A 25,791-nucleotide genomic window follows, 5' to 3' on the forward strand; every position below is an offset into this window, starting at 1 on the left:
GTAAGTCACTAGTAGTAATCGGACCAATGTTCAATTAGGATTTAATCGTGGCTGTGTTGATATTCTGTGCATAGGACCTGTGTAAGATGTTACTGGAAATGTCGCTTATGCAGCGAAATCAATCGAGATTTGACTTGTCATTAAGCCACATGAACCCTTAGCTTGAGGCTTGCTTGGGACTTGGTGTAACTATCGACTTCCCAGGAAGGTAGGATGCGGAGAAGATCCAGCAATATCTTAGACTCTGGTGAAATTTGTGGGTTCCGGGGACTTGGCCCGCTTTCTTATTTTTTCTTATTCCTAATTCGTAGTTCGGTGTTAGGGAGCGCGTCATCGTACTACCTACAGGTATCAGGTGGCTTACCGACGAAGCGGCCCTAAGCCTTAAATATCTAGCTACATTACCAAAAACCAAGTATTGTCCACTCAGCTCACACCTTTTAGATTAGACTGAGTACTTCTATCGGCTATCGACTAAGATTGGACAGGCTTACGGTCTTCACCATGAGGATTGAGGGGATTGAGGCTGAACATCCCGGCCGCTCACCTTCGCAACTTCGGTCGCCAGAATAACCCGGGGGCGCTGGGCTCAGGGGGCAGTGCTGACAGACCTTCGCCCAGGTTGGCCCGGTCTGTCCAGGTGGCTTGCTTGAGACGGGAACTTAGAAACTCAAGGGAGAGCTCGAAGCTGATAGGATCTTTGCTTGGTTCCAAGAGCTTTCCACGTGTAATCTTGCCAATACTGCCAGCCCCGTATTACGAATTCATACGAGGCGATCGAGGCATTTGATTACGCTTCTTACCCTTCCAACATTGTGTCTCCTTAGAAGGCAGCTAAATGCAAACATACAAAATAGACTTGTTGAATCATCGACATGGGATCAATATTCTTCATCGTCTCTTTACGCACCATACAAACTTAATGACACATCTATATATTTCCTTTACCCACGTAGGTAGAGTTTGCCCCCTGAGGTCATGCCAGCGCTCTCCTCGACCTTGCTACTAGATAACCTTGTTACTCGAAATATAACCCTTGGCTCTGCTACGTCTGCCTTAGCTTCCAACGCGACCAATGTCGAGAATAGCTTACAGGTTATATGCGCCTGGCCCGTGTCAGGTCAGTACGGCCCAGGATCGAGAGTTTTGTAAGTTATTCCACCTGCATATACACTGCATGTCTCAACGTATAGGGATTAAAACATCGTCAAGTGTATACTGCGTTTCCGAACTAACACCCTGCTTGTAGGTACTATGTCCTTGTAGCAGCTTGTGTCCTTGCTCGGAAAGCGGAATGGCTCAGAAGCGCTTGCTTGGCTGCTGCGTGTATGTATAACTCACATTCGAGATCACAAGTCTTGCCAATCTACAGGTTGAGCAATGACAACTCAGGGAACTACATAGACGACATTCACTAACATCAGATATCGTAGTGGTCTTTCCAGCTGTGGCTGCCATCCACGGCATCGTACTCGCCGCTGTGCATGTTGACGGTGGGTCCTCTTCTAAACACTTTATGTGTAAGGTGGGAACTCATAAGCTAATATGTAATTCTGTGTTAGGGGCTGTTGATATGGACGTGTACGGAGCTTTCCAGTTTTGCTCGATTGGAATACTAGCAGCCCCTTTAACAGTTAGGATATCAAGAACATACTTCAATGACCCAGGCAGGAACATAATCTTCCTATGGACTGGCATCGTACTTGCTGGTAAGTCTCAACCGGTCTCAACCTCCTAAAGCGTTCATATCGGCGTACTCACAGGAACACAGGCTTGTTGAGCTTAACCGTCGAATTCTTCCGAGCAGCGCCCGTGCCTTGCGCCCGCGATGATAGTGGCAATCCTCTTAACCCTAACGACCTTTGGGGATTTCTTAACAACAACGTCACTTGCAATCTTACCTGTTCTACCACCTCTGGACCTTTCTCTCCTTTGCGTAAAGACGCTACGAATGAAATTTTCGTCATACCGATGCCTACTAGACTTTCTTTCAACGCTGGCATACTTCTCGCAGCTGCATGTTGCATCCCGGCCGTCCTCTCGCTTGTATCTATGTGGAATAAGATCCTTGAGATTAACTGGAAGTCAAGATTTGGCCTAGGCGACGGAGATCAGCTAATTGAGGGGTGAGTATCCATATCTGTTTTGAGTATATACCTGCTCTTGCGAACCTATCTCAATATTCGGGGTCACTCGTGCTAACTTGACGGCAACAGGACAAACGGCGCTACCGTTGCGAAGATGACCGGAGTCAATGCCATGGTTAGGTTGTTTCTGAGCACACTAGAAATTCCTATCTTGAGCGCTGCAGTAATTGCTATTCTTGTCTTCGGCGAGCTGAACTTATGGAGTGCTCAAGTTTATTGGCAAACAGAGCCGATTGCTAGTATAGGTAAATGTCAATCATCGTTCATGGTTGGTCCAACTTACTAACAAGGATGTGCTTAGGACAGGTCAGTAGTTGAGTCTGCACCATTCCGGCTGCGAGAATAGTCCTCTTCAGCCACATTTCCATTTAACTAAGGCTTCCACTATATTACGAGACTGCTGAATAGAAACACTGCTAATATGCTGTACAGTGGGCCCCCATCGTTGGTACAGTCCTTGCCGCGTTAGGGTCTCTATACGTGCTCCTTTCAGTAGACATGGACGCCATAAATAGAGGGGAGAACCCAGAGGCTTTCACACACCACTGCCATTGCTCGCATCACCCTTTCCACGGCGACCGATATCTGAGTCCTCACCCCCAAGCTTACTCTTCTGGGGGTAGTGTAGATGCTGAAAGCGCACATGGAGGTGCCTCAGATTATCCAGAACACGACTTGAGAAGCATCCCACCCACGCAAGAATATAGCAACGGCGGCCTATTTATCGATTCCTCCCACCTTATCGCACAACCAAGTGCCGCCCGTTTACGATCGAGCTCTTCAAATAGCAGGGGTGCAGCTTCGACTGAAATAGCACCAACGACGAATCCGACCGACATAGGCCACAGGCGCAGAGTATATAGGGCGCTACTCAAAGTTAGCACTTACCTGGGCACTGCAAACAAAAGCCAATTCGACGACTCCGAGTTTAAACATGGAAAAGCACTCGACTTTCCCGAGGTCCCAGCGGAGGAACAGCGAAATCCAGTACTACCACAAATTAGGGAGGCCTACAACCAACATCGTGAAAACGAGCTCACGGCGAGGACGGGTAGCTTCGCGGGGAGCATAGCCTCAAGGGGGAGTTTCGAAGAGAACTCAACTATATCAAGGGCAATATCGGCCCCACACCAACCATCTCGAGCCCCATCACCATCACCTACGATACACAGACTACGGCACGCTAGTACATTACCAGTTGAACAAGGGCCATCTGGGACACAAGATCTCGCATCTCGCGGTAGGACGAGGGAGCGAAGCGATACACTCACGGTTCCCGAACCAGATATCCATCACGGTCATGCAAGAAACACTCGATCAGCTTCCCCTGTGTCGCCCGTACCTCCTGCCTCGCCTACTGAGCCTCCTAGTATCATAGATAATGGCCAGGGCTCGCCTGCAATTATTATATCTCATCCCGATACCAACACCGTCGTGAAGGAACCTGCCCCTCTTGATCCTCCTATTACCCAACCATCTGAGCCGGCATCATCGCAGGCAAAAACATCACCTCCGCCGACCTGAACTAGCGACTCCAATTCATCCATACGTATCCTACATCGACGACTTAACAAACGCCCCCTATAATCACTGAGAAGACGGACCCACCCTTTTCTCACTCATACAACCCCAGCCATTCTCGACCTCGCAAGAAGATTCAACTACATTTATCCCACCTATACTCTCTACAATGATAGAATTTCAAATCCCACAAAAAGCACCAATGCTTTAACACCACCAGCCACCTACAGAAACAGCAATCCCATCGGAAAACAGCACGAGCACATTACGAACGACGAACGAAACGAACTTCTACGCCATTACGAAAACTTAGATATCTGGATACGTTTACTGGTATATACACCTAGATACCTACCTACCTACCTTCATCTTATACTTGGATTAGGCGCGACACCTGAGGTATATAGAGATAAAAACAAGGATACCCCTATTCCCGTCCTGAGTTCAGGATAAAGGGGGAATGAGGTATATGTTTACACCACATCCTTATATGGGTATTGTATATAGACATAAATTGAAACTTATAATATCAATGCAATTCCTAGCATGTATGATTAGGACCATAGCTATATCTATGAATTATATCACGATATTTACGGGAAAGACGAGCGTGGCATATCACTCGTTACCACACGGTTCTCATATCATTCTCGCTCTTCCTTTACTTTTTAACGTAACTTTCCATTTCTCTAAGTAGCTATTAGCCATTCAGCTATATAACTCTCTCACCCTCTTACCATGTCGCAGGCCTAGGTAGAGGAAATTTAAGGTATCTATCGCAACCAACCCATCCATCTATCTCAAGGGCAGCACACTCGACGTCCCATTCGCCGCCAACAGCTTCCTGACCTCCTGCACGAGATCCTCGCGCTTGACCAGCAGGCCCTGGTCCTTCTCATCCTTATCCTCGCCGGGCTTCCCGGAGCCCAGGACCTTAAGCCGAACTTTTCCCTCGGCGAGCTCGTCCTGGCCGAGGATGACGGCGACCGGCACGTCCTCGGCGGCCTTGAACTGCTGCGGCAGCCTCGGCTTGACCTTGGCGCTGAACTCGGCGCGGATCCCCGCCTCCCACAGCTGCCGCGCCACGGACATGCGCTGCAGCAGCAGGCCGTCGAACTCCTTGCCGCCGAAGGCCATGACGTACACGTCGATCTGGCGCGCGGGCGGCTTCTTGTCGCCCTGCCGCGCCTTCAGGATCGTGAAGATGCGGTCGACGCCGAACGAGATGCCCACGCACGGGATCTGCTTCTTGCCGTACATACCCACCAGGTTGTCGTACCGCCCGCCCGCCGCGATGCTGCCCACCGCCGACGCGTCCGCGTTCTTCGACGACTTCTCCGGGTACCGCGTGCCGTCCTTGTCCTTCGCGTCTTGCGGTTTTTGGATAACCTCGAAGATTAGGCCGGTGTAGTAGTCCAGTCCTCGGGCGAGAGACAGGTCGAAAGAGACGCTGTCGAATGTGTTAAGTTCTTTTGAGTAGGAGGTCAGGAGTTCCATGTCGGCGAGACCCGCTTTTATTTCTTCGTTTGCCGACAGGTTCGGATCGGACTTGATGAATTGTATCATCTCGTCAAGGGTGCCGCGATTTAGTACGAATTGACCAATCTTGTCGGCAACTTCCTCTGGGAGTCCCTTCTGCTCTACCATCTCCTTTTTGACGGCTTCCCACGGCTCCTTATCTAACTTATCTACCGCGGAGCTGATGGGGCGTGTCTTCTCGGCGGGAACACCAGCGACGGCGAATATGCCGTCTAGAATTTTCCGGTGATTTAGCTTGATAGTAATTTCTTGGTCGAGAGCTTCGAAGGATTCGACGATAATTCGTAGGATCTCGGCGTCGGGAATCATGGGGTCGTAGACACCGGCAATGTCGAGATCGCATTGGTAGAACTCGCGCATCCTACCACGGGCGATGGCGGGCTGATCGCGACGATAGACTTTTGCGATCTGGTAGCGTTTGATCTGTTGAACATTGTTCATGGCCAACCAGCGAGCGAAGGGGACTGTTAGATCGTAGCGCAAGGCGCACAGTTCGCCACCCTGGTCTTCGAGATTATATATCAAACGGCCCTCCTCGCCATATTTGCCGGCAAGGATCTCTCGCAATTCGAAAACGGGAGTGTCGAGAGGGGTACCGCCGTGGAGCTTGAAAACGTTGGTTATAGTCTCACTACCTAACATGTCAGCGAATAAGATGCGCAAACTGCGCCGAACAAAACCTACAAGACGTGGTCTCGTAGGAGTAGGTCGGGTCCAGCCCAGTCGCGTGTGCCTTTTACGGCCTTTAGGGATATTTTGGCCTCTTTGGAAGCCATGTCGTCAATGTCGCCAGAAGGCGGGGTATCTTGGATAAATGATTGACAGGATCGACCAGAAGAGGCAAAGAAGGCTCTAGTGTAGACCGGAAATGAGGGTCTAAGGAAAGTTGAACGTATTAGCCTGCTACCTCTGTTGAGTGCGCGAAGCATTGAGCATTAAGCATTGCTTGGGTGCCCCGCGATGTATAAGCCCGAAAAAAATAACTGAAGGTGGGATGACTCAATTAGAGCTACAACGTGGGGTTAAGAATTTCGTCATGTGACATCCGACAATCGCTTTTCGAGCCGTACCTGCGTACCTGTCAAATGTCTTATCAAGCTATCTACCATCTTATCGATAAACAGCTCTATCCCTGCTATCGATAATGCTAAAATGAGCTCCAATATTTTGAAGAACTGGTGGTTCGATGGAAGTCACTACGTCTCCTATGTTCTGCCATTGAATGCCTTCTTCCTTCGAGATCATGCAAATGATCATTGGTTTCGATCATATGTCAGTCCTATGACAAACCTGTTCGAATGAAGGAACGCCGTGAGCGAAATCATCTCAAACTGGCTTATTAGAAAACATTGGAGTACTTCCCCTATTTGAGCGATGGCTGTCGAAGACCTGGAACAATGGATCGTCGACTTCAGCGCCCTCATACGAAAGTTCCCGTACGTATTTACTTTGGCTACTACTCTATTTGACGACCATTGTACCTAATGATATGTAATACATAGAGCCGGTGACTTCGTACACCTCTTCTACCCTCTCCTGTGCATCGCCGTAGGCGGTACGATACTGTATTTCACCCACACCGACTACTGGGATAAACCGAAACGATACTCTGTTCCGCCCCCTAAAGGGGCCGATGAAGTCAAAATCCTCGACAACCCGACCATCAAGGTCTCAGGCACCACAGCCATACAATGCTACAGACCTGCCACTGGCCAGTTCATGGGCTTCGTCAACCCGTCCACGCCCGCCGGCATCGATCGCGCCATAGAACAAGCCGCGGCGGCCCAGGAGAAATGGGCCAAGACCACGTTCGCCGAGAGGCGGGCGGTGCTACGCTCCATGTTGCAGTACGTCCTCGACAACCAGGAATCGATCTGTCGCGTAAGCTCCATGGACTCGGGGAAGACGATGACAGACGCCATGCTCGGCGAGATCATGGTTACGGCCGAGAAGCTCCAGTGGACCATCAAACACGGCGAGAAAGCCCTCCGCCCAAGCAGACGACCGACGAACCTCCTCATGGCCTACAAGAAGAACACGGTGCACTATGAACCCCTAGGCGTCGTAGCCGCGCTTGTGAGCTGGAACTACCCGTTCCACAACCTGATCGGCCCGATCATAAGCGCTATCTTCGCTGGCAACGGCATCGTCGTCAAGGTCAGCGAGCAGACGTGCTGGAGCGCTGCGTACTACACGAACATTGCACGAGGCGCCCTCGTCGCCCACGGCCATGATCCGCAGCTCGTCCAATCCGTCGTTTGTTGGCCTCAAACCGCCTCCCACCTGACCAGCCATCCGGGCATCAGTCACCTAACATTCATCGGCAGCCGACCCGTATGCCACCACGTCGCCGCTAGCGCCGCCAAGGCCCTGATCCCCGTCGTCGCTGAGCTCGGTGGCAAAGACGCCGCCATTATCCTCGATTCCGCGGAGAAGGATTTAGGTAGGATCGTCGAGATCCTCATGCGCGGCACCTTCCAAGCCTCGGGCCAGAACTGCATCGGCATCGAGCGCATCATCGCCGCCCCCGGCGTCTACGACAAGCTCGTCTCCATGCTCGAGCCGCGCGTCAAGGCCTTGCGTCTCGGAACAGACAAGGACGTCGGCGCCATGGTATCCTCCGCCTCGTTCGACCGCTTCGAAGCCCTCGCCGCCGACGCCGTGAGTCGCGGGGCCCGGCTCCTGGCCGGCGGAAAGCGGTACGTACACCCGGAGCACCCGCAGGGCTTCTACTTCACCCCGACGCTTCTTGTAGATGTGACGCCCGACATGGCCATCGCGAACGAAGAGTGTTTCGGCCCCATCATGACGATCCTGCGGTCCCCCTCCCCCTCCGCCGCCGACCTCCTCGCACTAGCCAACGCGCCCGACTTCGGGCTCGGCGCCTCCGTGTACGGGCGCGACTCCGACCCCATCCTCAAGGAAGTGGTGAGGGGCGTGCGCGCCGGCGGCGTCGCCGTCAACGACTTCGCCGTCTTCTACGCCGTGCAGCTGCCGTTCGGCGGCGTCGGCGGGTCCGGGTACGGCCGCTTCGCCGGCGAGGAAGGGTTGAGGGGCCTGTGCAATCCGAAAAGCGTGTGCGAGGACCGCGCCGCTTGGCTCGGGATCCGGACTGCTATCCCGCCGCCTGTTAGGTACCCCGTTCGCAGCCAGGAGCGCGGGTGGAAGTTCACGAGGGGTGTGGTTGGGCTCGGGTACGCGATTACGTTGAGGGAGAAGGCGTGGGCTTTGGCGGAGCTTTTGGGGAATAGTTAGGTTGGTTGGTAGTTGATTAGGTGAGAGGGATAGGGGAAGGGGAAAGGGGGAGGGGGGAGGGGGAGATGGTGCTGAGAATGATTGAATGAATGAGTATGCTTAGATACCCACGTATATTTAATATTAATTGGACATAATTACCTCCCCTAGGTAACTACCTACTTATACTACTCAAGTGTCTAATAAGTTTGTAGGATGGATTTCACTAGCATTTTAACACGAATGAATACGACGCTTCGACAGGAAAGACGAGTAGTAAAATCGAACGTTTCAGGTCATTATTACCTACAGAGCCAGTTGGCCAATTCCTACAACGCATGTACCATATGTACCTACGCCTTTATCCCTTGCCTCCTTTTTGGTATCCTCCATTACAGTCCGTATTACCAGCCATCTATACGCGCTCCCAAAACTCCTAGCATGCCAGCGATATGTCCATGTCTCCCGCTTAACACAAACGCAAACTGTAGGCATAAGAACCAGCATTAGGCGGTATGAACAAAAGGGGGTTGGTTCAACGACGAGGGATCTCCGCCTCTTATGCGGCAGAAGCGACGAGGCCCCGCTGGATCTTGACCAGGTTTCCGAAGTCCAACTTATTAGCATCCTCGGCGGCGGGCATGTGCTCGCCGGAAGCGATGCACAGGACGCGCATGCGCTCGTCGTATCGCAGGCCCGTAAGGAGCTTAGGCGTGATGAGAAAGTACTGCGAGGTGTGCTCGCGGCAGGCAATCTCCACCATGCGTTCGTGCACCATGCGCTCGTTGCGCGGGTCCATACCTTGGTTAATTTCGTCGACGACGCGGAAGGGAGCCTGTGCCATGGACTGCAGGGCCATCAGATAGAAGATGGTGGACACGGCGCGCTCGCCACCGGATTGTCGATGCTGGTTAAGTTGCTGAAGGGTTTCATTCTCGCTAGGCAAATATTAGTATATGGTGTGATTATAAATGGAATTGAATGGGAACTTACCGAAACTTGACCTTGATTTCGATAGCCCACTGTTCGAAGTCCTCATCCTTGTGAATTCCAACTTCGCCCGCACAATTGATCTGCTCAAAGTTATAGCTGAAGGCGTCGTTGATTTTTCCGATGACCTCATCAACGGAAGGCTCCCATTTCTCCTTCACACTCTCGATCTTCCTGTTATACGACTCGAGTTTAGCGTTCATCTCCTCTTTCCGCTGCGTCAGCTCTAGGATATCTTGTGCGCGCTTTTCATATTGTCGTAGGATCGCAGGATCGACTCCATGAATCAGCTCGAGCTTAGTAGACTCGGCGCCGATTTCGAGTTCGATATCCTCGGCGGATTTATCTCCTACAAGGCTGTTCAGGTATGCAAGCTGATCACCGCCGCCACCATCGACCGCCTCCTCGACCTTACGGCGAGCACTACTCGCCGTGGTTTTGAGCCGTCTTAACTCTACATCTAAATTCTCGATCTCAGCCTTCTTCTCGTCGAGTTGTTGCATGAGGTTCGAATTCTGTTCTTCTAGACTTTTCACATCCGATCCTGCTTCAATGAGACGGATTTGAACCTCTAGTAGGGCCTGGTGGGCATCGTGGATCTGAGAAAGTTGCTCTTTATGTTGTAGCACGGACCTAGCTTTCTCCACGATTAACTGGTCTTCTTGAGCACTGTACTCGAAAATCCTCTTTCTGCAGTCCGCAAGTTCTGCCTGTGTGTCTTCCAGCGACTTTTTCTCGGCCGCTACGTTTTATTAGTCTACGATCCAGCTCACCGGTGGCGTTTACTTACCAATTTTATCTCCGAGCGTTGCATACTGTGTGGCAGCTCTCTGCAACTCATTCTTTTCTTTTCTTAACGCTTCCTTCAAGATTGTTAGTTTTTGAACAACTAAGCCAGTAGATGGGCACCTACTATGTGTTGCCGAATTGGTTCTTCGCTATTGTCGATTTCCTGAACACGCGCCTTATTTTCTTGGCCTTGTCTTTTTATTTCCTGGATCTCCTCGTCCAATTCATTGATTCGTCTTTGCAAAGCACTTCTTTCAGCATGGTCGACAGGCTGATCTGTCCAGTATTTACCTGGATTGACTCGCCTTGTAGTTGTCGACATTACACCATCTCCGTATTCCCTACGCCTTGTGATGCGATACATATTGGTAGCATTAGCCCAGTTAGGAATCCTCTCAGTACCGACTATCTGGTCGAATTGATCATTACTGGTGTCTCGAAAACCAACTCCAGAGATATGCAATTTCTTTTCCGAGCAGAGCATTGCAAGAACCGGTTCGGGTCCTTCGAGGTATTCGATAGCGTATCCTTCAAGACCCATCTCGCGAACTTGTTCCTTAGGTATACTTGGTCGGAACGAGGCAAACTCGTTTCCACAAGTCCTGATCGACACCGCAATCCCCAGTTGCTTGAAGAATTTGGAGCTAAGCTTCTTGTGGTCATTGACAGTCTGGCAGGTGAAGCAAAAGAAATCGTCCTGCGCGAGAAGCGATTGGATTTGGTTGGAGAACCGCTTGTCTTTGACCGAGCAGTTGAGCATAGGTGGACCAAAAACCTCCTTCTCAAATTCATCCTGATTCTCCCGCAGCCAGTTCCAGCCTCTAGCAGCATCCGGGTGGGACCTCCTTAAAAAGGCAAGCTTTTGACCATCCTGGGAATTTAGAGCTTCTAGGTCCTTTTCTACCTGGGCCTTTTCTCTATTCTTCCCCATGTTAAGGTCTTTTAGCTCTTCAAACCGGGTGCGGAGTGTACGCTTCTCTGCCTCGTTCTCGCGTAAGACATGCTCTTGTTGACGCTAGATTTATCATGTCAGCACAAGAAAAAAGAACATCGACAGTAATAAGGACTTACAATCTTCTGGTTCCACTCAGAGCCAACGAACTCAGGAGGTTTGTTCTGTAGCCTGGCCTCGAGATCCGTAATTGTCCTGCGAATCTTCGCTAAGTCGGACCGTTTGGTATTGTGGGAATTGTTCTCGGCGTCCCTTTTATTTTGAAGGTGCTTAATTCGTTCATCTTGGGCCTCGATAGCCTGTAAAAGTTGGTCGCATGCCGCCTCCGCATTTTTCAATGCTCTCTTACGCTCGTCGACAACAGCCTCGATCTTTTTCTGGTATTTCTGCTTTCGATTAACGGCTTCGAAGGCAGGCCCGCAAGCATGTTCTAGTTCCTGTAGTCGCTTCGAGGCGTCATGCTTCTTCTGCTTTGCCTCGGTCACTAAGCGGCGGAGGGTGTTATACTCGGCAATAGCACGAGCGCTGTGGAGATCTTGAATCTTCTTCTGGATGGCTTCCCTTTCGCGCAATCGGTCCACATCGGCTTGCGACCCCTGCTGGCGTGCTTCATGACCCCTTAAAGTATCAGCACACCCATCTAGCCTAGCCTTTAAATCTTTATGTTTCCTGTGGAGTTCCTTCAGCTGGTCGTGCCACTTGATCATTTTTTCGGGGGCGGCGGCTCGTAGGGTCTCATGAAGAAGCTGTACAGGTGTAAGACCGGCAAATTCAGCAACTCTATCCTGGGGTAAAAACTGGCACAGGTTGTCTATCTGGATACGGAGTTCATTGGTAAGATTTTTAACAGCCTGGTGAGTGCAGTCCTTCCCATTAAGCCACCATTTTGTCTTGTTGTCTTCTTTGCGAATCTGCATGCGAATCACGTGGTTTGAACGTTCCTCTGGTGGACTCTGTAATTCGATCTCAACTATCGCGGCTTCTTTTCCGTGTTTCACAAACTCTCCTACGTTACTCGCGCGGCCTAGGTGTCTCGGATGAAAGCCTAAGCCCAGGCAGATAGCACAGACTAGAGAGCTTTTGCCAGTGCCGTTTGGACCGATGACCATGTTGAGGTTTGGTCCGGGATTAAACTCGGCGTGCTCGTAAGTGACGAAATTTTCGACTAGAACTCGTACGATGGCGCCAGTCTGGAATTCACTTATACCATACTCACAGTCTGCTTGCGATGGTGAGCTCTTTATCCGTACCCTCCGAGAATTATTTCGGCCTCGGTCCCGATCTCTTTGGTTATCATCGTCATCGTCGTCGCCTGATAAAGCTCCGTTTACAGTCTGTGGTGATCGCTTCGGCGAGTCCGAACCCGAGGAATGCTCATCATTCCCCTCTTCAAACCGGGCCCTTGACCGACGGTGGGACGACATAATCTCGAAAGGTGTGCAATCAGTTATGGTCGGGCGTGTGTTAAGGGGATTTTCGGGTTGGTCAAGTTGAGGTTTTCCGCAGGAAATTAACAGTAGTCAAGGTTGCCATACACCTCAGACATTTCTGATAGGAGGTTAAGTTGCGCAAAGTTACGGTGGTTGAATTAGAGGCATAGATAATGTGATAAGGATTAAGAAATATCCACCAGGCAAAGACGCGATTTCCTTTACAGAATTGTGCCTGTAAACGCGTTCAAGGTGGGGGTTAGCTTAGCGTAGGTACATAGGTACTTCGTTTAAAATCTAGCCTCAACTGTGCCTATCTGGGAAATCTTGCATGAGCCTAATGCGGCTAAGGCTAGCTTCCAGGGTTCATGCGGCTGAATTGCAGGGATCCTCCGTAAGGCTCTATGTAGCAACGTCATAACAATGAAGATTCGTCCTTCCTTCAATACTGTCTAACTGTCTAAAAAGCTCGCGATGCCTACAAATTTTCATCGTACTCCCTCCTAATACTTGTGCAGATCAATGGACTAACCCTATTCGGTCTAGAGACTGTCTGCGCACGGCTCCTTGACAGCCAAAGTACCTACCCCTGGTACCTACCTAGGTAAGATAGGCAAGTACAGCTGAAGTCGAGGTGAAGTGGGAGTCATGCTAGAGACAGTAAACGGCGCTCAGGGTGTCCAGTAGATTCTTTATTCCAACTGATCACACGGGACTACCACGAAAATATGGGGGTTCATGGCATTTTAGCGCCTCCGCCGCCTGTGCGTAACTGGCAGGTCGATAGGTTAAATCGGCGGAAGGCAGGAGCATCTCTAGATATCGCAGGTCAAGTTGCCCGGTTTATCACGTTTACTTACCAAAAGGAATACTACATATGCATATCCAAGGAACCGTGGAACATTCTTTTTAATGTTTATACCAAATACCTGGTACCTGAATACGTATCTAGGTGGTACGTCGATACAGACTCTAGCGTCTCCAACTTCGACACAAATCTATAAAACATCACATTCTTCACCTCACATGTTCACCTATTGATCATACTTTTCTTCATATCATTTACTTCCAAACCTTGAGCATCCATTTTCCAACTTCTATGCTCTGCATTGGAAGAAAACCTCATTTGAACCCTCAATCAGTTCCTTTTACTTTCTATCTTCTGATCTGCCCTGCCACACTCTTCTGCCCTCCTCTACCTTTCTTTACCCTCTACTCACACTTGAGATTCTCGCGACCGCTCCTGTCCACATAAGGATTCCGACACCTGATTTCCTCTTTCATCCCTTCTCTCATAATTTATCGCGTCGCGTCGCTCATTGGTCCGACTCGCACAAACCTTTTACTTCCAAAAGCCTAGGTATCTATCATTCCTTCCAATAATCTTACTACATCGCCACACTTTCTATTTACTTTCTAAAACACGCCGCACTCCAACTTGGAAAACACCCTGCTCCCTTCTACCATTGTTGCTACTCCAATTATTCACTGGAAAATCCATTTAGAATTACGGCTAGATATTGCTAGCCGTGAACATGGCTGGCCACTACGGCTTAGACAGCCAACCGCCGCGCCCTCCCTTAGAAGATACAACTGCCCGCGTAGTCAACGCCCCCATGGCGCGACCTTCTAAGCTCCACCACTACGAAACCTCCCAACCCAATCCCCTGAGAGCCCATCCTATTAATATCTACACGCAACAAGAGCAACCTAGTCCTACCACAGGCTTTACTTCGAAACTTGAGCAACGACGCCAACGTGTCCCCGCTCCTCCAGCTGTCTTAATTACTCCAGCTGTCCAACCACCGCCGAAAGATGACCGAAATGGAACAGAATTCGATTCACAAGGCTCACTTTCTAAGCGCCGTAAAACCCACGTTGGGCCATGGGAGCTCGGCGAGTCGTTGGGTGTCGGTTCAGCAGCCCATGTTCGCTTGGTCAAGCATAAGTTTACTAAGCAATTGGCTGCTGTCAAGATTCTATCAAGAGATGTTCGTCGTAACACCCAGCCGGGGAGCATAGCGGAGCTTGATATATGGGATCGGAGTCGCAAGGAGTACGAGACGGAAAAGCGTATTCCGTTTACTATCGAGCGCGAGATTGCTATCATGAAGCTGATTAATCATCCAAACATCGTCAAGCTGTACGACATTTGGGAGAACCAAGCAGAGATGTGAGTCGCATTTCCAATTTTTGCAACATCCAATCACTGATTTAGGCCACAGCTATCTCGTTATGGAGTTCGTCGAATGCGGTGATTTCTACGGATACCTCGACGCACATGGGCGCCTACCCGAACCCGAGGCGATGTTTTTCCTTCGCCAGCTAGTCAGTGCTCTGGAATACGTTCATTCCTTCAACATCTGTCACCGTGATCTTAAGCCGGAAAATATCCTCATCACCAAGGACAGACAACTCAAGATTACCGATTTCGGCATGTCGGCATTACACCAAAGTCCTCGCCATATGCTGAAGACATCATGCGGAAGTCCGCATTATGCTGCCCCCGAACTCGTTCGTGGGGGCGCTTACCGAGGTGACAAGGCCGACATCTGGAGTCTCGGTGTCATATTTTACGCCTCCGTGATCCATGCTCTGCCGTTCAATGACCCTGATGTGAATAAACTACTTGTAATAGTTGAGAAGACAAAGTACGACATCCCCGACTTTGTCAGCAAGGAACTGAGGGGTTTTATCACTTGTCTCTTGGAACCGGATCCGGAGAAGCGCTTGTCTGCTGTCGAGATATGGCAACATCCGCTAGTCAGCAAGTACGATTACTTGGATGATTACAACAAGGGAGGTCGAGCCCGTGATCATCGGAACAATGCCCGCTACGACCCGGTACCCGCCGGTGAGGTAGACGCGCAAACTCTAAGGCAGCTGAAGTCTGTATTCCATACGTATTCCGAACAGCAATTAGCATCGTTGCTGACTAACTCTGAGTATGTCTGAGCTTTTTTCGATCGCATGAGCCTTGCTAACATATGTGAATAGCGCCAATGAGTTTAAAATGTTTTACTGGTTGTTGTACAATTACAGAGAAGAACGTTTGGAGAACTACGGTACTGATATAACGTACTCTGCCAGTGATTTTCATCACCTACAACCTCCCAACTGGAGAAAGAAGCATACCACGGTCGAGTTCACGACCAAGAGTGGACGATCCCCATCGCGATTCACAGTCATCTCAAACGTCGCCACCGATGAGGACGGTGTGTCCTTAGAGCGAGCTAATACGGAAGGAGGCAATACCGTCAAGAGTTACGATCCGTATAGATCCTCTCTTAACATGGATGATATCGTTGCTAGTGAAGCGAAGGTTACAGTTCACCGTAATAATACTTCCTCTACACGAACTTCACGGAGCACGAGCGTGCGCAGCGGGTCGATCAGGACGAGCAACTCCACTTACTCGCGACGTAGTAAAGGCAGCAGACATGCGAAGAATCCCTCTTCAAGACGTCATTCACGACATTCTCTAAAGTCGATCAAGAGCGGCGAAGAGATTTCATATCAACGACCAGCCCCAGTCCCCAAGCGAGGTATTGAATTTCCACATGTCCAGAAACGATCGGTTGACCAGGGCCAGACAAGCGGCCGTTCTGCTAGCGTTATTGGAGACGATGCTATCCGTACTCGCCACGTATCCTGCCCGGAGAGCCCTACGAAAACAGCCAAGTTGTCTAGAGACTCCGGAAGGGGTCGTCCGGGCGTGCAATCTCTGGCTGACGTGTCCCGAATTAATCCCAATGATATAGATTGGATGCGGGATCTGCATGATTTTAGCAACAGTATTGCGAAAGATTGCGACGAAGCGTTCAATTCATCTTATCTAACCGAAACTCCGCTCGGATCGCCAGAGTTAGAGTTAGATGATCCGAAATACGCCGCCGCCGGGACCCCAAGTCCGACCACAACTCTGACGATCCGCGGAGCCGGCAATGTCAACATAAGCGTGGAACCTTATGACCTGCAATCGCCGGTAGTGGCGTCGTCTCCAAGAAATTTGGTTACGCATGACTACGTCGCGTCCCGTGGTAGAGCTGACCGCGCCTATGGTCGCATGCCTGGATCTCCTGCACAAGCATCTCCATGCAATCGGTATGGCTCATCCGCAAAATCAGGAGTAGAGCGCAGAATAGTCACGGCTCCTATACACAGCGCGTCTGACATGTCTTTTTTGCCTTCTATCAATGAGACGTCCGGAGAAGTTGGTTACCGTAGAGAAGGAGACAAGGCTCGAGTGGTATCCGCACCAGAGCCTTCGATGCTTCACTACTCACCAACAGATGAAGGCGAGGGACTAGAGTACCTAGCTTCGCATGGAAATACCATACGCGTAGTCTATTCTCCTCATCATGCGAGCAAAACGGGAGGCCCATCCACTCCCGGTAGCAAGCTGAAGCCTCAGGTTCGGCCGGGATTGACTCCCCGTCAGCAGTATGTATCTGATGGGATCAAACCGTCGATCCCTAGAGAGACATCTGAGAAGAGTTCTATTGCTACTTCCAAGAAGAAATCGTCGTGGTTCAAGCGTGGCTCCAAGGAGAAAGCCGGTATCTTGGAAAGTTTTAACCAAAGCAACACCGATTTTGCTCGTACGGACAGTAGTTCATCTACCGGTGAAGTTGATTTGCCAATGAAGAAAAAGAGTTTCGGCTTTGCTTGGTGGCGTGGAAGCAAGGAGCAGCGTCAGCTAAAGCTATCGCTTGGAGGCAAGTCTTTCCGCAATTATCGAGACGTTACAGGAAAATTAACAATTATAGGACCCGACTATGATAATTCTACCCCACATGAACGTGTGCGCACGTTTAGTAACCTCTCCCAACCTTCGCATGGTAAGAAATTGGATGATAAGGTTGCGTCCCGCAACATCGAACCCCAGCAAAGCTGGCTAGCTCGGCTATTCCGAGTCAAGCCAGCGACGAGATACCTTTGCTTCTCGCTTTCTCAGCGCCGCACGAGGCAGGAGATTTCGATTTTATTGAAACAATGGCGCCGTCACGGTATGAGGGACGTTATAGTGGATCGCGAACGTAACCTTATCTTTGCCCGTGTTGGCAAGAAGAATCGTAAGTACTCGACCGATATCTCAATTCGTACGAAGGAATAGATAACTAAACATGGTTTTGATACAGTACTTAAGTTGAAGGAGGCTTCCTTCGCTGCGGAGATCATGACAGTCATTGAGCACGGCAATCGCAACCCGCTGTGCATCGTTCGATTTACCCAGGAACGAGGAGCAGCTACGACCTTCCACAAGGTGGTCAATACTATCGAAGAAGTCTTTGGCGAACGTGAAATGCTGGTCACTGACAAGTATAAGGCCAAGATGATGATCAAGACGCTCAATTCGTGAAGTCGCTCTGCTTATGCTTTCGACTATTGCCGAAATATTAGCATGCGAGCACACATTGATTCCATTGGCATCCCTCATCCTACCTATCCGTTGCACTTACGAGGGTTTTTAGTGGTTTGACTACACACATTGAGAATCACAGCCTGGAATAAGAAGTTGAGGGAGTCTGAATATGGAAATTCTACTCGATACCATGTTGGAACAGTTGATGATTTTGCGGGCGAGCGGTGATGGTTCTCCCCGAATCTTTGCTTCACCATAAAAAGGAAAAAACGGCGTTAGTAATGATGGCGAGACGGGATCCTCAGTATCGGATGGAGGTAGTGCAAATGCCTCCCCGTGCAGTGCAAATTTGCTTTCACATTACGTTAAACAGGATGGTCCAATACGGGGGCTCGTACAGAGGTGTACCGGTATATGACGGTACGTAGATAATAATACAATGGCCCCTTTCCCCTGATTCTACTGTATACCGACTGTGAAGAGTGATTGCCCATCTATTTTCTTATCTTCGTGACTTTTAGTCAAGTACCTACATTGAGTCTTGATGTTTAACGACATATACCCCTTACCCCTGAATAGTTTGTCGATTACATAATACATAATAAAGTGAGCTTACATAATTAAATCCATTGATCGGGAGTTTCCGGTCCGAATTTCCACATTGGAATAGGACAGGGGTAGATGGACGAATGGAACTGGCTTACTGTTTGGTAACGGACCGGCAAATAGGAAAATTAGATCATTTTGTGCCTATCTAAGATAGAAACAGCATTTCTAAAACATCTTCGAAAACTGAGCGTTTTTTAATCTTCATTTTTCTATTGTTCGCGCCCTCTTCGCAGAACAAATCACTATCTAGGTACGCTACAGAACCTTAACTTTAGCCGGATCTTTTATAGAAAGATCAACCATCCGTTTCGGGAAGCCGTCAGCTGATAGAAGACAGCCAATTGGTCACTTAGAACCTTTCAATTGATCTTGGGACCTCGGAAGCCACTACTGCGTCATGCTGCGATCGGTACGACCTGCGGCGGCTGGCCAAGCTAGGAGTTGGTTTGGACCGAGGGCTGTTCCGCGCCTATTTTCCACATGCAACTCCTCCTCCGTCTCCTCATCCATTTCGTCATGTGTCACTCCGAGATCCTCAGTTGTTGCTAGAAACAACATATCCAACATACCTAGCAACCCGACCCATTCCCTACGATTTCAGAGAAACCTACATGCGACAACGATAAGAATGGCTGCGAACACGAGAACTGAGAGCGATGCCTTTGGCGAGATCCAGGTCCCCGCTGACAAGTATTGGGGAGCTCAGACCGAGCGATCCCTCTCCAATTTCCGCATTAACCAGCCCCAGGACCGAATGCCTCCTCCCATTGTGAGGGCATTCGGTATTCTAAAGGGTGCTGCGGCCACCGTCAACATGCGATATGGACTTGGTATGCCATAACCCTACATGTCCTACATAGAGCGCATCACGCCCTGACTACACATGTGTGGGATACTGGCTTACATGCTGCAACTATGCTATTACAGATGAGAAGATCGGAAAGGCCATTCAGCAAGCCGCTGCCGAGGTGGCTGACCTCAAGCTCATTGACCACTTTCCCCTCGTCGTCTGGCAAACCGGTTCTGGTACTCAGTCCAACATGAACGCCAACGAAGTCATCTCAAACCGAGCAATCGAGATTCTAGGTGGAACAAAAGGTAGCAAGAAGCCGGTGCACCCGAACGACCACGTGAACCGTTCCGCCTCTTCGAACGACACCTTCCCCACGGTCATGCACATTGCTGCCGTTCTCGAGATCGAAGGCGAGCTCCTGCCGTCACTCAAGAGCCTTCGGGATGCGCTCCAAAAGAAGGTTGACGAGTTTGAGGCGAAGAACATTATCAAGATCGGCCGAACTCACCTCCAGGATGCCACACCCCTAACTTTGGCGCAGGAATTCTCGGGATACGTAGCTCAATTGGACTTTGGTATTAAGCGAGTAGAGAGCTCCTTGCCGGACCTCAGATTACTTGCTCAGGGTGGTACCGCCGTTGGTACAGGAATCAACACCTTCGAGGGCTTCGCTGAGGCGATCGCTGCGGAAGTCAGCAAGATGACAGGAACCGAGTTCAAGACGGCCCCCAACAAGTTTGAGTCGCTCGCCGCACATGATGCTCTTGTTCAGGCCTCCGGTTCCCTTAACACCCTGGCCACATCACTTACCAAGATTGCTCAGGATATTCGATACCTAGGCAGCGGTCCTCGTTGCGGGCTGGGTGAGCTTATTCTCCCAGAAAACGAGCCGGGTTCCAGTATCATGCCTGGCAAGGTCAACCCCACACAATGTGAAGCCTTGACCATGCTCTGCGCCCAGGTGATGGGCAACCATGTTGCTGCCACCATCGGTGGCATGAACGGCCAGTTTGAACTCAACGTCTACAAGCCTCTCATCATCCGAACCGTGCTGCACAGCGTGAGACTATTGTCGGATGGCATGCGCTCGTTTGAGAAGAACCTCGTAGAGGGTCTCCAAGCCAACGAAGAAAAGATCTCCAGCATCATGAAGGAATCGTAAGTTCATCAAAACTCATAATCCTCGAAGGAACGATAGCTAACCATGAGATATTTAGGCTCATGCTGGTTACCTGCCTCAACCCTAAGATCGGTTACGATATGGCATCCAAGGTAGCCAAGAACGCGCACAAGAAGGGTCTGACTCTAAAGGACAGTGCTATGGAACTCAATGCCTTGAGCTCCGATGAATTCGACACGCTCGTCAAGCCGGAACTCATGATCGGGCCCAAGCCTTACAAGGGTTAGGTGCATCAGGTAGTTGAGCCCGTCGTGCACTACGTTCAAGCTGAGCTTGATGCGATTGAGAAGAAGGCGGCGGCCTATCACAGCCAACACCACCAATCTCCCTATTAAGGCCCTCACTAAGCGTTTGCTGACGTATTGCCTTGCATCTCATCGGTGATACCCCCCTAGCTACCTGTATGAGTCGTGTCGTCGTGTCAACGGCGACCTCGGACTTCACAGATCGTCGCAGACTGTATATGAATATGAGTAAAAAATAAAGTAAACTGATATCAACAACCTTGCCAGCTACATGTCAGAAGCCCGAACTTCGGATCAGGCGATGTGAAGGATGAGAAGGTTATTTTAGACTGTTCAACAGTCCCATTATCTCCGTTCTTTTACAACGCTTAATAAGCAGTTCCGTAGGATTGGATGAATCGCAGTGAATTGCAAGTACAATCGTGGAGTATCACGATAATAGATGTATCTACCTACCTAGTAGGCTTCTAGGTCAGCTCCTAGCTGGGGCTGGGGTTCGGGTACTTTCGGCAATCCACCCGATCTAGGACGTCGAATTGGCTACCATCCGACCTCGGCAGGGCGGGGGAGAATTGAGGATTTCGGTATTTCGGAAATTCCAGGTTTACTACGTCACCCCCAACCGACGATTTGCTCTAAGAATCGTCCAATCACATTACGAGGTGAGCTCCCTACTAGCTTACTGCTCTTGCCAACGTCCATGTCTTCGGGTCCGCGCTATGCATATGGCAATCTGGGCCAGGTTCTCATTATCTAAAACCTCCCTTTGAACTATGTAACTTCGTATCTATCTCGGAAAAGCCGACAACGGGAGCCGTACCGGATGGCGACATCGCAGTTCAGACCTTGGCTGCAACAATTGGAATTGTTGTTTGTTAACTGAGGGGTTGTTTGAAGCTGGTCTGGCAATTGATAAGATACTGGATGGATGCCGTCATGATCAACGAACTGAGAAATACCAATTGACGATAAAATACGGTTCCTTATGAGCGTCGGACGAGTGGGTTCCATATTTACGGCAAATAGAGCCAATTAGAAGCCAGGAATTTAAGTTCAGCTTACCGTTTTCAATCGGTATGTGGGGAAAGAACCTTGGGAAGCTGGGGAATGCTTTACTTAGATCTTTCCCGACTTAACATGTGAAGGGTTCGTCCCAAGTACAACAACAAGTACAACAACTCAAGCTTCATATATGCGGATAGAGAGGATGATAAACTCTCAGAGTAACCTCTTAGAGCCATGGAGAGCACGTTTCCCCCACACTTTCACAAGCTTGGTACCTAGGTAAGTAAGGTGTGTCTCCTCCTTTTCTTCATCGGCTACATCAACATCACGTAGCCAGTCATCTACCCTCCTTCCAACCGAGCCCAGCACCGGGAATGGCCTGAGAGACGCCTCATGTCGTAGTCGACAATACATCCACGCAACCACGGGCACGCGCCTAGGTAAGGTAAGCCGATAGGCCTAGACTACGCAGACACTACGCAGACACCATAGACTAGTACTCTGGGTACTGTGCTATACCTACATAAGTTTGAGACACGCCCCTCCCTTTCTGCAAGGAGGCTTCAACTTTAAAGCGGATTGCCTTGCCGTAGCGTCCAAGCCATTGTCGTCGTCCGTTTTGTTATAACCGTGGAATCCCGTCACTATCTCCATATCTAGCCCTACAACCGATTGCCCGCTAGTCTTCTCTTACCTAGGTAGATCTCAGACAAAGGAAGTACCTTATATATTACCGTTGACTTGCCCTCCAACTCTTTAGCTCTCTCATATTTCGTCCTTGACTCGTCTCAATACACACCTCCCACAAGCTTCGTCTAAACACCGAGCTATACATATATCATATATCGGAGCTAAAAGTGTATAACCACATACCATACCACAGTGGAGTAGAGATAAGGATTGCCTAAAACATATAACACTATTACCATCACCATTATGGCGTCCACAGAGTCCATCCTCCAGGGTGTCTCCATCTCGGGCGACGTGCAGCCGGAGCACAAGAAGATCCTCACACCGCAAGCGCTAGCCTTCCTAGCACTATTGCACCGTTCCTTCAACACCACGCGTAAGGCTCTGTTGGAGCGCCGCATTATCCGCCAGGCCGAGCTCGATAAGGGCTACCTACCGGACTTCCTCCCAGAGACAAAGCACATCCGCGAGAACCCGACATGGAAGGGCGCCCCGCCCGCCCCTGGTCTCGTCGACCGAAGGGTCGAGATCACGGGCCCGACTGATCGCAAGATGGTGGTGAATGCGCTGAACTCCGATGTCTGGACTTATATGGCTGATTTCGAAGGTAAGCTTAATTTCGCTGTCAATGGCAGCAACAGGGATATCGGGTGATGCTAGGCAGCGTTGAGAATGAAAGGTGAAAATTAGGAGACAAGGCGCTTGGCTAACCCGAAGAATAGACTCTAGCGCCCCTACCTGGGACAACATGATCAATGGCCAAGTAAACCTGTACGATGCGGTGCGACGGCAGGTAGATTTTAAGATCGGACCCAAGGAGTACAAGCTGCGGACAGACCGAGTGCTTCCAACGCTAATTGTGCGCCCACGTGGCTGGCACCTAGACGAGAAGCACGTTACGGTGGACGGGGAGCCGATCTCGGGCTCTCTCTTCGATTTCGGTTTGTACTTCTTCCACAACGCGCGCGAGTCTGTGGCGGCAGGGTTCGGCCCTTACTTCTACCTACCTAAGATGGAATCGCACCTCGAGGCGCGCCTGTGGAACGACGCGTTCAACCTAGCGCAGGATTACATCGGCATTCCGCGCGGCACGATCCGCGGCACCGTGCTAATCGAGACCATCCTCGCCGCCTTCGAGATGGACGAGATCATCTACGAGCTGCGCGACCACAGCTCCGGGCTCAACTGCGGTCGCTGGGACTATATCTTCAGCACGATCAAGAAGTTCCGCCAGAACAGCAATTTCGTGCTGCCCGACAGGGGCTCGGTGACGATGACGGTGCCGTTCATGGACGCGTATGTCAAGTTGCTGATCCAGACGTGTCACAAGAGAGGCGTGCATGCCATGGGTGGTATGGCGGCGCAGATCCCGATTAAGGATGATAAAGAGGCGAATGATAAGGCAATGGAGGGCGTGCGCGCGGATAAGTTGAGGGAGGTTAGGGCTGGTCACGACGGGTATGCGTTTTCCCTCCCCTTCGTCCTATCACACGAAACCCCCTGAGATGGATTGGACTAACTTGTGTCTTTAGAACGTGGGTAGCTCATCCCGCCCTGGCGTCCATCGCCTCCGAGATCTTCAACAAGCACATGCCGACGCCAAACCAGCTGTTCCGACGCCGCGAGGACGTCAAGATCGGCCAGAATGACTTACTAAACATGAATGTGCCGGGCAAGATCACCGAGGAGGGTATCCGGAAGAACCTGAACATCGGACTGGGGTACATGGAGGCCTGGGTCAGGGGCGTTGGCTGTGTGCCGATTAACTACTTGATGTACGTGACCTTACCATCTGCTGTATCCCATTCTGAAGACTAACAGAAATAAACAGGGAGGATGCCGCCACAGCCGAGGTCTCTCGATCACAATTATGGCAGTGGGTACGACACGGCGTGACGACGGCCGAGGGTAAGAAGGTAGACAAGGCTTACGCGCTCAAGCTCCTCAAGGAGCAGACGGAGCAGCTCGCAGCCAACGCGCCAAAGGGCAACAAGTTCTCCCTCGCGTCGCAGTACTTCGCCGGCCAGATCACCGGCGAAGACTACGCCGACTTCCTAACTACCCTGCTATATAACGAGATCACGTCCGTAGGGAACGCGGCGCCGGCTAGTAAGCTATAAAGGGTTTAACCCGGGCCGGTGAAGTATAATGGTTAAGGAGAGGGAGGAGTGCCTTAGTATATATAGTCATAAGTCCGAGGACGTCGATGTCAGGGATGAGAAAGAATAAGAATGGAGATCCATGGGACATAATGGAGAAACGAAGACCAAAAGGAATAGGTCGTATGGGAACGGCGCTTGTATGTTATGACGATATAAATGAAATGAAATCAAGTATGAAATCAATCGCAACTGGAAGTGAGTCAGTCACCTATGTGACTTAGCTGTGCGTTTGAATTGGATGACATCCAGGGAGGGTGCTACAAACTCGCCCCTTATTCTCAGTATATAAGCAGGTATATACGTGCCTACTGGGTAGAGGCTGTTTCGCTCTTCACAGCGTATACAGGTTGGGTTTTCCACGCTTCCTCTCTCTAGACATAATACTATGGATATATATATTTACAAGAAACGACGTACATCATTTTTTTAAGTTCTTTATCTCGCTACAACAAATAAATAACCGGTGAAACGGTTATCATCTACACCTTTGCCGGGATGCGAGCCACTGACACGAACATGAACCTTCACCTTGACTTTGGAACCCTCGTCTCGTATGGTATTGATGATCGGCATGAGAACCATCTCTATCCATACCCTAGCACATCATATTCATTCGGCTTGTTGATTATCGGTGTGGGCAAATGGATCACTTACCCCTTGAAGGGACCGAGACCTTGGTAATGGTCGTGCCTTGGACCGAAGGGGCAATGCTTCTATGGTGCACCCGGTGCCATGTCTCTGCGGCCACCTCGTCGTCGGGCGACGCAGCTCTGCCCTTTCTTGGGAGGATACCCTGTGTGTCCTATGCATTCACATGTACGCTCTGGAAGAGAGAGCAGAGTCTAATCTTGAAGCACGACTTCTTGTTTGATGTGGAGAATGGATCTACTGTGACGGCCCATTTATACCTTGTTTCTCTTTTAATTTAGGCGTCGGAGTTACAATCTTTTCACCCGCCAGGGTTTTCTTTTTTTTTAATTGTAAGGTATTCTTGCTTATCATATGTTCGTGTACTGAAATGGGGGGGGGGGGGGGGGGGGGGGGGGGTTTTTTTTTTTTTTTGAAAAAAAAGTGAAAAAAAATCAAAATTAATACATTTAGAAAAAATAGAGAAATAAAGGAAAAGGGAGGGGTTTGGGG

At 50.2% G+C, this 25,791-nt stretch overlaps 7 protein-coding genes across 7 annotated transcripts; 5 read left to right on the plus strand and 2 right to left on the minus strand.

Annotated features, from left to right (window-relative positions):
* The first annotated feature begins 310 nt into the window (after nucleotides 1-310).
* Nucleotides 311-4,203, plus strand: F4807DRAFT_414318 (uncharacterized protein). Its single transcript, XM_047996961.1, has 7 exons — nucleotides 311-1,148; nucleotides 1,250-1,326; nucleotides 1,434-1,493; nucleotides 1,563-1,709; nucleotides 1,772-2,126; nucleotides 2,217-2,393; nucleotides 2,576-4,203. The coding sequence occupies exons 1-7, from the start codon at nucleotides 979-981 to the stop codon at nucleotides 3,669-3,671; spliced, it is 2,082 nt and encodes a 693-aa protein (XP_047857270.1). The 5' UTR covers nucleotides 311-978; the 3' UTR covers nucleotides 3,672-4,203.
* Nucleotides 4,204-4,463: 260 nt separating this feature from the next.
* On the minus strand, nucleotides 4,464-5,983 carry F4807DRAFT_457549 (histidyl-tRNA synthetase; the record flags this gene model as incomplete). The annotated part of the gene is made up of 2 exons (XM_048001059.1): nucleotides 4,464-5,838; nucleotides 5,892-5,983. The coding sequence occupies 2 exons, from the start codon at nucleotides 5,981-5,983 to the stop codon at nucleotides 4,464-4,466; spliced, it is 1,467 nt and encodes a 488-aa protein (XP_047857271.1).
* Nucleotides 5,984-6,395: 412 nt separating this feature from the next.
* Nucleotides 6,396-8,500, plus strand: F4807DRAFT_414322 (ALDH-like protein). The gene is made up of 2 exons (XM_047996962.1): nucleotides 6,396-6,643; nucleotides 6,710-8,500. The coding sequence occupies exons 1-2, from the start codon at nucleotides 6,582-6,584 to the stop codon at nucleotides 8,460-8,462; spliced, it is 1,815 nt and encodes a 604-aa protein (XP_047857272.1). The 5' UTR covers nucleotides 6,396-6,581; the 3' UTR covers nucleotides 8,463-8,500.
* On the minus strand, nucleotides 8,495-12,818 carry F4807DRAFT_414323 (P-loop containing nucleoside triphosphate hydrolase protein). Its single transcript, XM_047996963.1, has 5 exons — nucleotides 11,292-12,818; nucleotides 10,345-11,235; nucleotides 10,222-10,294; nucleotides 9,435-10,173; nucleotides 8,495-9,379 (listed from the first exon to the last, which is right to left on the minus strand). Exons 1-5 carry the CDS (start codon nucleotides 12,594-12,596, stop codon nucleotides 9,001-9,003), a joined length of 3,387 nt encoding a protein of 1,128 aa, XP_047857273.1. The 5' UTR covers nucleotides 12,597-12,818; the 3' UTR covers nucleotides 8,495-9,000.
* A 1,054-nt stretch (nucleotides 12,819-13,872) lies between these two features.
* F4807DRAFT_348550 (Pkinase-domain-containing protein) lies at nucleotides 13,873-18,079 on the plus strand. The gene is made up of 5 exons (XM_047995439.1): nucleotides 13,873-14,775; nucleotides 14,828-15,547; nucleotides 15,600-17,320; nucleotides 17,372-17,677; nucleotides 17,744-18,079. The coding sequence occupies exons 1-5, from the start codon at nucleotides 14,138-14,140 to the stop codon at nucleotides 17,962-17,964; spliced, it is 3,606 nt and encodes a 1,201-aa protein (XP_047857274.1). The 5' UTR covers nucleotides 13,873-14,137; the 3' UTR covers nucleotides 17,965-18,079.
* Nucleotides 18,080-18,649: 570 nt separating this feature from the next.
* F4807DRAFT_348482 (fumarate hydratase) lies at nucleotides 18,650-21,171 on the plus strand. Its single transcript, XM_047995438.1, has 4 exons — nucleotides 18,650-18,826; nucleotides 18,914-19,406; nucleotides 19,504-20,527; nucleotides 20,587-21,171. The coding sequence occupies exons 2-4, from the start codon at nucleotides 18,974-18,976 to the stop codon at nucleotides 20,774-20,776; spliced, it is 1,647 nt and encodes a 548-aa protein (XP_047857275.1). The 5' UTR covers nucleotides 18,650-18,826; nucleotides 18,914-18,973; the 3' UTR covers nucleotides 20,777-21,171.
* Nucleotides 21,172-22,735: 1,564 nt separating this feature from the next.
* F4807DRAFT_472261 (malate synthase, glyoxysomal) lies at nucleotides 22,736-24,609 on the plus strand (the record flags this gene model as incomplete). The annotated part of the gene is made up of 4 exons (XM_048002999.1): nucleotides 22,736-23,096; nucleotides 23,212-23,947; nucleotides 24,022-24,264; nucleotides 24,321-24,609. 4 exons carry the CDS (start codon nucleotides 22,736-22,738, stop codon nucleotides 24,607-24,609), a joined length of 1,629 nt encoding a protein of 542 aa, XP_047857276.1.
* Nucleotides 24,610-25,791: the final 1,182 nt, after the last annotated feature.

The sequence above is a fragment of the Annulohypoxylon truncatum genome (assembly GCF_022578515.1).
Source record: "Annulohypoxylon truncatum strain CBS 140777 unplaced genomic scaffold F4807scaffold_6, whole genome shotgun sequence".
NCBI lineage: Eukaryota > Fungi > Ascomycota > Sordariomycetes > Xylariales > Hypoxylaceae > Annulohypoxylon > Annulohypoxylon truncatum.